Raw genomic sequence first — 13,692 nt, 5'->3', positions numbered from 1 at the left:
CGAGTGGTGGCATGTTGGGGTGGCGGCCTCGAAAGGTGGCAATGGTGGATTGCGTAGGGCACAGCCTGGCAGATGAAGGTCAGGGCGGCGATCAAGAGATTTCGGCGGCATCGAGCGTGTTTGACCTCGTGTTGTGTGGGCAATGAGGTTGCTCTCCATGTAGGTGTTGGCATCAGGGCTTCTATGGCAAAAATGATTGGGAGCAATGTCAGAGACATGACATTAGTTGAAGTAGTTCGCTCCTCTCGAATGTGTCTGTGAGATTGTCTCGGCTGGTTTGCTGCCGTGAAGTCAAAGATCTACTGGCGGGGCTTGGTAGCGTACGATGACGAGCAGCAGGTGGTTCTTTCAATGATCTTCTGCGGCGCAGCCGTGCCTAGTTCTCCTTTGCGGCTCTTCTCAGAGATGGAGTTGGGCTGTCTAGTTGCAGGTGTCTGAGTCATGATGCAAATCTTCATATAGCCCCATAAGGCCTCTTCAATGTGGGGTTGAGTCCATGATCGCCTACGGCGAAGTCAAAGTCATTTTGTCAAGGTTCAGGGATGGAGATGACACATCTTGGGGAGGAGCGATGATGATGACGCGTGTGCGCTGTCTCGGCAAAACCCTCATTATAATGGTGTGAGTGAGGTACCTTATATACGCCGCTCAGCGGTTGTGATGTTTTTTCACCTAGTTTTTCATAATCAACTGGGCAACTTGATTTTCGCTCGGTTTTTTCTAATTTACGAGCAAATATTTTATTCTTAATGAATGTAAGAATCCTGCCATTACTAAAAAGGTAACTTCAAACCTTCTTGGAATCTTAATCCCCTTAATAAGGGCATGCACAATGGTTGATAAGACAATCTTTATATCAAGTGTTGCCTGTAATTTAGAGATGACAAAAATATTTTTCTACAATGGGTTATATTTTAGCCATATCTTCAATAACCAGCTATTGCTATAAACATGATGAGATATATTGTGTTAAGATATCATCTCTTAAATAAGAGAAGACAAGCCTTTTCTTATTATTTCTTTCCTCCATCTCGGCATTTATCCTACTTGACACTCCTAAGACAGCAGCACCGTACATGCCCTATGCGAAGAAAATAAAGACGATAGAAGTACATCACCCCCTTGCAAAACTGGGATCTTAATATGCCAGATGGTAGTAAGGATTTTCCATATATATATATATATATATATATATATATATATATATATATATATATATATATATATTATTAATGGTGGAGTAATCCAAGGCCCGTACCTGTTGCCTAATGTAGCATGGAGCTTGACGATGAGATCGTCTTCCTCCTTAGAGAAGTTGCCCCTCCTCACCCCGTCCCTCAGGTAGTTGACCCACCGTAGCCTGCAGCTCTTGCCACACCTCAGTAGCTCTGCAGTATTAATACAATGGGAAGCTGGAACATATTAACATATTTGTAGTACTCCCTCATGTTAGTCATGAAGGTATAGCTAGTTAAGTAGTCTGTCTGATCTTGAAGATTCAACTAATTAAGTTGAACAAGCAAAACAGCTTATGCCATATTTACCCGCATTCTTGGGCAGAGACCTCCATGAGCCCTCGCCGTGCCCAGCAATGTATTTTGCGAGAGTGTCATCCTCCTTCGCCGTCCACCTTCCTCGCTTCAGCCCCACCTTCTCGCAGCAAGGCGCCCTCCCCATCCTCTCGATCGATAGATCTGTTCAATTGAAAGGTGTGTGCGATCAAGGGACGGGTTACAGATTCATTATAGCTTGATCCAAGCCCAGGTTAATACTAGTTGCTGAGCCAATTAACAAGTGACGTTATATGTTAGTCCTGAGAGCCCTAGCTAGCTAGCTACGTACGAGTGATCACTCTCAATCTCTCGCTGGCGTAAGACAAAGCGCCATCACATAGCACCACCAGATGATGTCCGGGGAGTGGCGCCGTGGCGGTGTTGTGGCTGGCTGGCAGTGGAGGCACCGTGGCGCAAAGACTCGTCACTGTTACCTGCGTGGCCTCGCGAGCGACCACGTTGTCCACACACATCATCGGTGGTCTATACACACCGGTCGCTTTCGTACGTGGTTATTTCGTACTAGTCAATGTTCCCTAGCTAGCGCCTTCGCCAAAACTTCGCTTTCACTAGATTAATCAACTGTTGTACGTACTATTTAAAGGACTGTAAGTCTGATTCTGCAACTTGCGTGCATCATTTTCCATCTAGGCAGTACGTAACCGAGTTGAAATGATGAAAGCCAGGTTTAACAAGTTTAGTACACCCGGTACGATTGTTTAACAAGTTTGTACGAAGATGAGTAATCAGAACAAAAGTTTGAGAAGCATGGATCGAGTAATAAATCACTATTTTTTTTTGTTCAAGAGTTAATAGCATTAGTCATCAACCTGTGCACCTAGCAATCTAAACAGGACCCGGCTAATCCCGTAAACCCACTTATATCTAACAGTTCAATAATGTTCCTTTTTTGTGTGTGGGGGGGGGGGAGGGTTGAACTATCAAGCTAACTAAAGCTATCTCAGGACTTGCAGGCGCCGTTTATTTGTCATTTACATCCCTACGTGCATCTGTCACTACTGGAATTTTCGTATACGCCGGATGCTAGGCTCTTCGCCGAGAGCCAAACCACGGAAATTCGGTAAAGTAACATATGATATTGCCAAGAGTAGACCTCGGCAAAAAGACAATACTCGGCAAAGGCACTATTTGCCGGGAGCCAAGAAGCCGCCGCACGCCAAAGATGCCATGCGGCACATCCGGCGGCTAATAACGACATGATCACGGTTGCACCTATTTGCCGAGAGCACCTCTCAACAAAGATTTGGCAAACATTAGTCCCACCACGCCTACCGACAAGCAAAAAGAGATGTTTAAATAGTTTGATAGTCTAACCACATTAAGCTTTTCTTCAATATTAAGAATATGTATTGTCACTATGAATCTTCATCTTCGGACAGAGAATGTTTATGATGGCAATCCATATCCTAAAGAATGGGTGCCGGCACTTTTTATTAATTTACAATCCAACCGCACCTGTACCGGGCACTTTTTTTTAATTTATAATCCAACCGCACCTGTACCGAGGGCCGCTCTTGGCACATAAACACTTGCCGAGTCGTGCTCTAGGTAAAGATCGGGCTCCAGGGAAACTTTAGTCCCACCTTGCCCACGGACAAGTAACAAGACATGTTTAAATAGTTAGATAGTTAGCACGTGTCAGCTTGCTGCCAAACAACCAACTTTAATGACACCCGTCCTGGTGGCGTGTCCAGATAATATGAGGTAGCTAGGTAAACGACTCAGAAGGAGAGACAATCTTTGCCGGCAAGTAACACCAGCACGACACCTCACGGCGCATTTAATGCCTTTGTCCTAACCCGTCCGAGCACGACACCTCACGGCGCATTTAATGCCTTTGTCCTAACCCGTCCGAGTTAGGTATGATAGCATTGTAGCCACTATTTACCTTGTGTAAAGTTTGTTTTTCCACTGTGACTCGTTCATCTATAAAAGGAGGCAAACGGCTACCTTTATAGAGGTCGACACTTTACTCATTTACACGCGTAGCTGCACTTCCCGTGCATCCTTGCAGGCAAGCAGTGCTCCTTGTACTTGAGCTCAATCTTTGTGTGTATTGTTAGTTCTGCTCTTTGTGCTTGTTGATCTCCCTAGTCGAACCGCAAAGCGGCTTTTGTCTGTCCCATAGATCTTCGTATGCACGACACCATATATACCACCACAGGAGAGAGTGTCCACCATATATATTTGAGAGTGTGTTGATGAGAGTTGTTCTTGGTGGAAGAAAATCAACTTCTGATCATGATGGTCGATCTGTGTGAGCTCTTCCTATTATAACGTGATAACACATGAAGGGCTCGCCCAGCTTGACTATCATCGAAAGTTCAAATTCCTGTGAGACAGTGTCCATCATATATACCACCACCAGATCGAGTGTCCACCTTATTTGATAGATGAGAGATGTTATCGAATGTTGTCATAGGGGGGACGCCCTTCCTCTGCTCCTCCTCTATGATATTTCTCATGTAGGACGAGCAGAGAAAGAGCGACCATCATCGGCGGTCGATTAGAGTTGTTCTCGGAGGAAAAAATCGACTTTTCAGGATAATGGTCGATCTTGGTGAGCTCTTCCTGTTATACCTTCATAACACGTGAAGGGCTCGCCCAGCTCGACTATCACCGAAGGTCCAAATATCCGCGAGAGTGTCCACCATGATGAATTTGCTTAGAAGTAATCTTTGATGTTTGATTCTTATATTTTTTTCATTGTGTGATGAAATGTGTTAACATTGATTGATTTCGCAGCTATGGCTTCCTCTGACGACACAACTACCATTAGGGTCGACTCCACGGTGAAGGAGAAGCGCCTCGAGGACTGCTTGGTGGTGTGCATTGAGATTTTGAGGATCTGGCCAAGAAGAATCCACCAACTAAGGTGATTCCCGTAGCATGCACGTATGGTGAACCGATATGTGATGAAGTTGGAGCATTATTTATTTATTGATTGTCTTCCTTATGAGTGGCGGTCGGGGACGAGCGATGGTCTTTTCCTACCAATCTATCCCCTTAGGAGCATGCGCGTAGTACTTCGTTCGATAACTAATAGATTTTTGCAATAAGTATGTGAGTTCTTTTTGACTAATGTTGAGTCAATGGATTATATGCACTCTCACCCTTCCACCATTGCCAGCCTCAAAACAGCCGCAACTTTCGCCGGTACCATACACCCACCATATACCTTCCTCAAAACAGCCACCATACCTACCTATTATGGCATTTCCATAGCCATTCCGAGATATATTTCCATGCAACTATCCACCGTTCCATTTATTATGACACGCTCCATCATTGTCATATTGCTTTGCATGATCATCTAGTTGACATCGTATTTGTGGCAAAGCCATCGTTCATAATTCCTTCATCATCCCAGTACACCGCCGGAGGCATTCACATAGAGTCATTTTTGTTCTAAGTATTGAGTTGTAAATAAAAGTGTGATGATCTTCATTATTAGAGCATTGTTCCATGTGAGGAAAGGATGATGGAGACTATGATTCCCCCACAAGTCGGGATGAGACTCCGGACGAAAAAAAAGAAAGAAAAAAAAGAGGCCATAAAAAAGAGAAGGCCCAAATAAAGAAATGAGAGAAAAAGAGAGAAGGGGCAATGTTTCTATCCTTTTTCCACACTTGTGCTTCAAAGCAGCACCATGATCTTCATGATAGAGAGTCTCCTATTTTGTCACTTTCATATACTAGTGGGAATTTTCATTATAGAACTTGACTTGTATATTCCAATGATGGGCTCCCTCAAAATGCCCTAGGTCTTCGTGAGCAAGCGATTTGGATGCACACTCACTTAGTTTCTTTTTGAGCTTTCATACACTTATAGCTCTAGTGCATCCGTTGCATGGCAATCCCTACTCACTCACATTGATATCTATTGATGGGCATCTCCATTGCCCGTTGATACGCCTAATTTACGTGAGACTATCTTCTCCCTTTTTGTCTTCTCCACAACCACCATATTCTATTCCACCTTAGTGCTATATCCATGGCTCACGCTCATGTATTACGTGAAGATAGAAAATTTTTGAGCACATCAAAAGTATGAAACAATTGCTTGGCTTGTCATCGGGGGTGTGCATGATTTAAATATTTTGTGTGATGAAGATAGAGCATAGCCAGACTATATGATTTTGTAGGGATAACTTTCTTTGGCCATGTTATTTTGAGAAGACATGATTGCTTTGTTAGTATGCTTGAAGTATTATTGTTTTTATATCAATGTTAAACTTTTGTTTTGAATCTTTCAGATCTGAACATTCATGCCACAATAAAGAAAATTACATGGATAAATAGATTACGTAGCATTCCACATCAAAAATTCTGTTTTTATCATTTACCTACTCGAGGACGAGCAGGAATTAAGCTTGGGGATGCTTGATACGTCTCCAACGTATCTATAATTTTTTATTTTTCCATGCTATTATATTATCTGTTTTGGATGTTTAATAGGCATTTATATGCTATTTTATATTATTTTTGGGACTAACCTATTAACCGAGAGCCCAGTGCATGTTTCTGTTTTTTTTGTCTATTTTAGAGTTTCACGGAAAAGGAATACCAAACGGAGTCCAAACGGAATGAAACTTTCGTGATTATCTTTCTTCGACCAAAAGGAAACCAGAAGACTTGGAGATGAAGTCGGAGACGCAACGAGGCGGCCACGAGGCAGGAGAGCACGCCCCAGGGGGTAGGGCGTGCCCCCTACCTCATGTGCCCCTCGAGGGTCTCCTGACCTAGCTCCTTTGCCTATATATAGTCTTATACCATGAAAACATCCATAGGAGCCAAAAAACCATTTTTTCACCGCCGCAACATTCTGTACCCGTGAGATCCCATCTAGGGGCCTTTTCTGGCGTCCTGCCGGAGGGGGATTCGATCACGGAGGGCTTCTTCATCAACACCATTGCCTCTCCGATGATGCATGAGTAGTTTACCACAGACCTTCGGTTCCATAGCTAGTAGGTAGATGGCTTCTTCTGTCTTTTTGATTCTCAATACCATGTTCTCCTCGATGTTCTTGGAGATCTATTCGATGTAATATTATTTTGTGGTGTGTTTGCCGAGATCCGATGAATTATGGATTTATGATCAGATTATCTATGAATATTATTTGGTTCTTCTCTAAATTCTTATATGCATGATTTGATATCTTTGCAAGTCTCTTCGAATTATAGGTTTAGTTTGGCCTACTAGATTGATCTTTCTTGCAATGGGAGAAGTGCTTAGCTTTGGGTTCAATCTTGAGGTGTCCTTTCCTAGAGATAGCAGGGGAAGCATGGCACGTATTGTATTGCACTGGTAGGAAAAGGGGCTTTTACCCCGGTTCATAAGGGCCTTTAGTCCCGGTTCAGGAACCGGGACTAAAGGGTCGTTACTAATGCCCTAGCCCTTTAGTCCCGGTTCTTACACGAACCGGGACTAAAGGTCGTCCACGTGGCTGGTGCGGGGAGCCCAGGCAGGAGGGCCTTTGGTCCCGGTTGGTGCCACCAACCGGGACCGATTGGCATCCACGCGTCAGCACCTGGCAGGAGCTGAGGTTTTTGTTTTTTTTTGAAAGGGGGGGGTTTGGGGGTTTTGTGTAGGGGAACGCAGCAGAAAACAAAAAATTTCGACCTACGCACCAGCCCAGGACCACTATGGAGACTGCATACATGGTTTGACCTTTTTCGTTACCGACTCGTAGCGCAGCGGGAAGTAGAGTCGATGACGATCGGCGGTGCAGATCCCCGCAGCTAGGATTTACAACCTCCCAACCGCGAGGATGTATACCCTCATCTGCTCCTCAGACAGCCCTCCAGGAGGCGGTCGAACAGCCCCCCGGACGGTGTCGCGGACAGCCCTTCGGGAGGACCTTCGAAACTCGAACGGTCACACGGACAGCCCTTCGGGAGGCACTCACGAACTAAGACCGAAACTACGATCTCTCTACAGAGTTGCACACATACGGTGTCATCTATCTGGCAGGGCTTCGCCGTCCAGAACTAGTTCCTGCCGGAACCCAGACAGCCTTACGGCTCTATGAAACTCTTTTCGTGGGAGGGAGAGAAGAAGCCAGATAATGCATGGCATGTGTATGAGAGCAAGGGATGAGTGTGGAGGGCTTCCCCTCCACCTCTATTTATAGGAAATCCCAAGGGGGTAGGGTAGTTTCACAAAAAACCCAAAATGCACATGAATGAAGTCCTTCCACAAGGACCTAGGAGTGAAACCAAGGAACAAGAGGGTCCCCAAGGGGGGATACCCCATGTGGTCGGCCACACCCCCATGAGGGGCCCAAAAAATGGCTCCTATCCATCCATGTCATCCCCAAGATCTTTTGGAGCAAAGCCCCAAAAGGTGGCTTTCCATAAAGTAACCATAAAGCTGATTTTCACTATTCACGACGAAATTTTTCAGCGTCTGATCGAACTGAAAATATTTATGTGGGCTAAGAAAATTTCCAGTACCCACTAAAATGATTTTCAACGCGTTCCGAAACAATTCCGGTTTTAGTGATTTTCATCTGCGAAACACATCTGAAGTGGCTCCGGCAGCTCCGGAACATTTCCGGTTTTTATCTCAGAAAATTCCAAAAAGCTTCCAGAATGATTCTGGCATCCTCCAAGAATTATCAGGCATGTGCCGAAACCAATTTGACTTAATGGTGTATCCCGAAACAACTTTTCGGTATCATCGAAACTTATCCGATGACCTCTCTCTGCGGTATGATTCCGCTGTCCGAAACTTTTCGGTGTCCGAAACTTTTTCGGTGATTTTCTCTTAGACTCCCTGTCTAGTATTCAGCAGATAGATGACCCTTAACCGTGTGACCCTATAGGTTCGGTGAAGTATAGACATGACCCGGAACCCCTTCCGATCAATGATCAACATCGGAGCCGTGGACACCCATATTGACCCCTATACCCACACGAATAAATATTCGAGTGAACCTCCAGTTGCCGTGTGCTATTCCTGTTGCTTCGCGATATGTTACAAACACTACTGGAATCAGCTAATTTGCCATCTGCCAGCTCTTTGCCGTCTGCTAGCTAACGGCAAAGAAGCTTTTTGCCATCAGCTAAACATAAGCAGACGGCAAAGAAAAGGCTGACGGCAAGAAGCTCTTTTCCATCTGCCAGCTCTTTGCCGTCTGCCAGCAGACGGCAAAGAATCTTTGCCGTCCGCTGGAAGACGGCAAAGAGTGTGGTGGCCCCCACCGCCCGCTCGTTTGAAAAAATTCTAACGGCCCACCTCTTTGCCGTCCGCTAGCGGACGGCAAAGAGGCAGAAAGGCACTTGCCTAACGGCAGGTACCCCCCGCCCGTTACTCACTTCGTCCTCGCCTCGCCCTTCTCCTCCCACCCCGCCGCCGCCGCCGCCCCGTCGCCCCCGCCGCCCCGGCTCCCCGCCGGCCCACCGCCCCGTCGCCCCCCGCCCCGGCCCCCCGCCGCCCCGCGCCCCACCGCCGCCCCGGCCCCCCGCCTCCCCGCGCCCCCCGCCGCCTCCTCCACCGCCCCGCCCCGGCACCCCGCCGCCCCGGCCCCTGCCGCCCCGCCTCCTCCACCGCCCCGCCCCGGCCCCCCGCCGGCCGGGCCCCCCGCCGCCCCGGCCCCCCGCCGGCCGGGCCCCCGCCGCCCTGCCTCCTCCACCGCCCCGCCCCGGCCCCCCGTCGCCGGCCCCTCCCCGACCCGTCGCCGCCCCCCACAGTGAGCCCCTCCCATTTTTTTTTCTGTTTTTTTGTTTTTTTTCTGTTTGGATAAGGTTTTTTAGTTTAAGTTTTTTCAGTTTAGAATTAATTAGTTTAGGTTATTTAGTTTAATTAGTTTAGGTTTAATTAGTTTAAATAGTTTAGTTTTAATTAGTTTAGGTTTTTAGTTTAGGTTTAGGTTAAGTAGAAGGGGGAAGAAGAAGAAGAAGAAGAAGAGGAGGAGGAGGAGGAGGAGGAGGAGGAGGAGGAGGAGGAGAAAGAAGAAGAAGAAGAAGAAGAAGAAGAAGAAGAAGAAGAAGAAGAAGAAGAAGAAGAAGAAGAAGAAGAAGAAGAAGAAGAAGAAGAAGAGGAGGAGGAGGAGGAGGAGAAAGAAGAAGAAGAAGAAGAAGAAGAAGAAGAAGAAGAAGACGGGGGATGAGAAGAAGTAGAAGAATGAGAAGAAGTAGAAGTAGTAGAAGAATGAGAAGACCCCCTGACCCCCCAACCCCGACACCACACCCCGACTCCACCCCGACACCCGACCCCCTAACCCCCTGACCCCGACACGACACCCCGACCCCCCGACCCCCTAACCCCCTGACCCCGACACGACACCCCGACCCCCCGACCTCGAAACAGCACCCCGACCCCGACACGGCACCCCGACACCGACACGGCACCCCGACACCGACACGACACCCCGACCCCCGACACGACACCCCCGACACCCCGACCCCGAGACCCCGACCCCGACCCCGACACCCCGACCCCGAGCCTGACCCGACACCCCGACCCCGACACCGACACGTCACCCCGACCCCGACCCGGCACCCCGACCCGACACCCCGACCTCGAGACCCCGACCCCGACACGGCACCCCGAGACCGACACGACACCCCGACCCCCGACACCTCCTGAAAAGGTGTTCTTTGGCCTTCCAGAAGCCGACGGGGTCATATATTTGTGAATTATTAGTTAGGTCATATATCTTTCGATTTTGTTATGAAAAACATCATATATAATTGTGTTGATCGGGTAGTTTTAAATGTGCAGTTGTTTCATCGCTGCGAGGTTTGGTGTTCGACGACCTCGCCGTGCGTTTGACGAGCTCTGCCCCTTCGTTCGTGGGTGAGCACAAATGACATGTCCTCCTCCCCCATTAATTATTTGATCTATTCCGATGAAACTTGGTAGCTAGATATATATGTGTCTTGAATCATCAGTATGCGTAACCAATATGTGTCTCCCGTTCGAAAGCGTCATAGTTATAAATATGCATGCATTTGCATATTTATAACCTTGATTCTTTCGAATTGTCCAACGCTATCCATGGACAGCCCGAGTATGTTTAGATTGGGTTCGTTTTCCCATATGCTTTGCTCCGGATCCGACGCATAAATTTCGTCAGTGCCTCCCCTGTTGTTCTCCGGGTACACATCCTCTCTGTTTATTACAGAGACGTGTATCAGGAGAACAGCGGGGAGGTGCTGCCAAAATTTTGCGTAGGATCCGGGGCATAGCATGGGAAAATGAACCCAATCTAAACATACTCGGGTGGGATTAGGACCTATCATTACCTATTAGAGTGTGGGTTGCATGGACGTAATAAAATTGACAAAGTAGATCAACTGATGAATACATACATGGTGAATTATATATATATATATATATATATATATATATATATATATATATATATATATATATATTTGTTGTGTGTCTAGTAGCTCTGAAAGTCAAGATGAGTGATCGTGCATGGATGTACACCGGTCACACTGGTCAGAACAAATGGAGCACTGAATGGTTCACAAAAACCAAGGGGTTTGTGCGAGCCGCATTTGCAAATGGCCAGAGGAAAACCTGGTGCCCCTGTTTACGGTGCGGCAATTGGGAAAAGAGGACAGGGGCTGAAATGGGCAAACACCTGCAGAAGAGTGGTTTTACGCCCGATTATACGGTGTGGACATTTCATGGTGAGTCTGCCCAACGTGACCGAGCTGAGGTGGATCGTCGTCGCACCGACGAGCATGGTACCGGGATGGAAAACATGGTGCAAGACTTTGATGATGCTCGGGATTCGGACGAAGAGATGGAGGAATCTGCAAAGGCCTTCAATGAAATGTTGGAGTCTTCAAAACGTCCGCTCCATGAGCACACTGAGCTTTGTCAGTTGGATGCCATCTCACAAGTAATGGCTCTGAAGGCTCGGTTCAACTTGGGCAGAGAATGCTACGATGCAATGATGACAGTATTTGGACGCTTTCTACCCAAAGGCCATGTAATGCCTGCAAACCTATACCAGTCGGACAAAATCCTCCGTGCACTGAAGATGCCCTATGATAAGATACATGCCTGTGAGAAAGGATGTGTCTTGTTTAGGCTTGACTATGCGGACTTGAACTATTGTCCCATTTGCAAGTCTTCCAGGTATGTTGTGGTAGACAACGGTATGGGTGAGAAGACACAGACCAAAATCCCCGTTAGTGTTCTTCGATATATGCCAATCATACCAAGACTTCAACGTCTTTTCATGGTCGAAGAGACGGCCAGACAGATGACATGGCACAAAACGGGCAAAAGAACCGAACTAGATGCAGATGGGAATCTGATGATTGTACACACATTGGATGGTGTTGCGTGGAAAAAGTTTGATGAATTACATGGTGACAAAGCGGCAGATCCGAGGCATCCTCGAGTCGGCATCAACACGGATGGGTTCATTGTGTTTGGTATGACGGCAGCCCAATACAGTTGTTGGCCCGTATTTGTCTTTCCACTCAATCTCCCCCCCGGACAGATTTGCAAAGAAAGAACATTTTCCTGACGTTGATAATTCCAGGGCCCAACTATCCGGGGAAAAATATGAATGTGTACATGCAACCGCTTAAGGACGAATTGCAAGAAGCCTGGGATAATGGGTTCAAGACATACGATGCCTATAGCAAACGGAACTTCATAATGTGTGTCTGGTACATGTACTCGACGCATGACTTGCCGGCGTATGCGCTATTCGTTGGCTGGTGTGTGCATGGAAGGTTCCCGTGCCCCACATGCAAGGGAGCTCTTGAGTTTCGTTGGCTTCAGGCCGGTCGCAAGTTTTCTTGCTTCGACATGCATAGAAAGTTCCTGAATCCTCGCCATAAGTTCAGGAAAGACAAGAAGAACTTCATCAGAGGTAGAGTTGTCAAAAACTCTGCACCACATGCATTGACAGGCCAACAGACCCTGGTTCAGTTAAACGCTCTCGAGCCAGATCCAGAGCGTCCAGGGTACTTCAACGGGTATAATTCTAAGCACGCTTGGACTCACAAAACATGCTTATGGGATCTGCCTTACTTCAAAGACCTCCTTTGCCCACACAACATCGACGTGATGCACACTGAGAAGAATATCGCCGAGGCACTTTTTGGTACATTGTTCGGCATAGATGGGAAGTCAAAGGATAGTACTAAGGCTAGAGTCGATCTGGAGGCGCTATGTGATAGGCCGTTACAAAACATGAAAGAACTGAAAGGAAAGCAGAACTGGACGAAGCCAAAGGCATGGTTCAATCTTGGAAGGCCGGCTATGAGGGAAATTATCTTGTGGGTGAAAATGCAGTTGATGTTCCCCGATGGGTATGCAGCAAATCTACAGAGGGGAGCCAGTCTTGATAAATTGAAGATATTTGGTCTCAAGAGTCATGATTGGCACATATGGATTGAGCGGGTAATGCCGGTGATGTTGCGTGGCTTCATCCCTGAGGATGAATGGCTAGTACTGGCAGAACTCAGCTATTTCTTCCGTGTTCTTTGTGCGAAAGAACTATCGCCTGGCGTGCTAGAAGAAATGGAAGAGTTGGCGCCGGAGTTGATCTGCAAGTTAGAGAAGATCTTTCCACCGGGCTTCTTTAATCCAATGCAACATTTGATTTTGCATCTCCCGACCGAGGCAAGATTGGGGGGGCCCGTGCAAAATCGTTGGTGCTACCCAACTGAGAGGATGCAGAAGACGCTTCGACAAAAATGTAAAAATAAACGTAGAATTGAAGCATCGATGGCTGAGGCATTCATCACTGAGGAGGCGGCAAACTTCATGACAGCACACTACGAAGCCAAAAATCGTCATTTGCATAATCCGAAGCCTCGGTACAATGCTGACGACCCTAAAAAGGGTGGATCCAACCTCAGCCTATTCAAAGGGAATCTCGCACCAGCCAGTGTTTCAAATCCAGTATCTTTGGATAACGAACAATGGCGGACCATTTCGTTGTATATCTTCAACAACCTGATAGAAGTGCGGCCGTACATCGAGTAAGTTCTCGGTACATAGTTTCGCAACTTCTATTTCCTTTGAACTGCTCTTATTCCTGGATATTTCATACAGTCGATACGTCGCCTTATTCTCGTATGGAGCGGTGATCCAAAAGGATTATGTCGAAGAGTATGAGCTTCTCGCAAAGCAAG

The 13,692-nt window shown here is 47.0% G+C and overlaps 1 protein-coding gene across 1 annotated transcript; it reads right to left on the bottom strand.

Moving 5' to 3' along the window:
- Positions 1 to 299: 299 nt before the first annotated feature.
- On the bottom strand, positions 300 to 1,677 carry LOC141031604 (transcription factor Y1-like). Its single transcript, XM_073506216.1, has 3 exons — positions 1,545 to 1,677; positions 1,259 to 1,388; positions 300 to 504 (listed from the first exon to the last, which is right to left on the bottom strand). The coding sequence occupies exons 1-3, from the start codon at positions 1,675 to 1,677 to the stop codon at positions 300 to 302; spliced, it is 468 nt and encodes a 155-aa protein (XP_073362317.1).
- Positions 1,678 to 13,692: the final 12,015 nt, after the last annotated feature.

The sequence above is a fragment of the Aegilops tauschii genome, unplaced genomic scaffold (genome assembly GCF_002575655.3).
Source record: "Aegilops tauschii subsp. strangulata cultivar AL8/78 unplaced genomic scaffold, Aet v6.0 ptg000547l_obj, whole genome shotgun sequence".
In the NCBI taxonomy this organism is placed as follows: Eukaryota; Viridiplantae; Streptophyta; class Magnoliopsida; order Poales; family Poaceae; genus Aegilops; species Aegilops tauschii.
The sequence above is the reverse complement of the archived record's forward strand: the minus strand, read 5'-3'. Positions and strand labels throughout refer to the sequence as shown.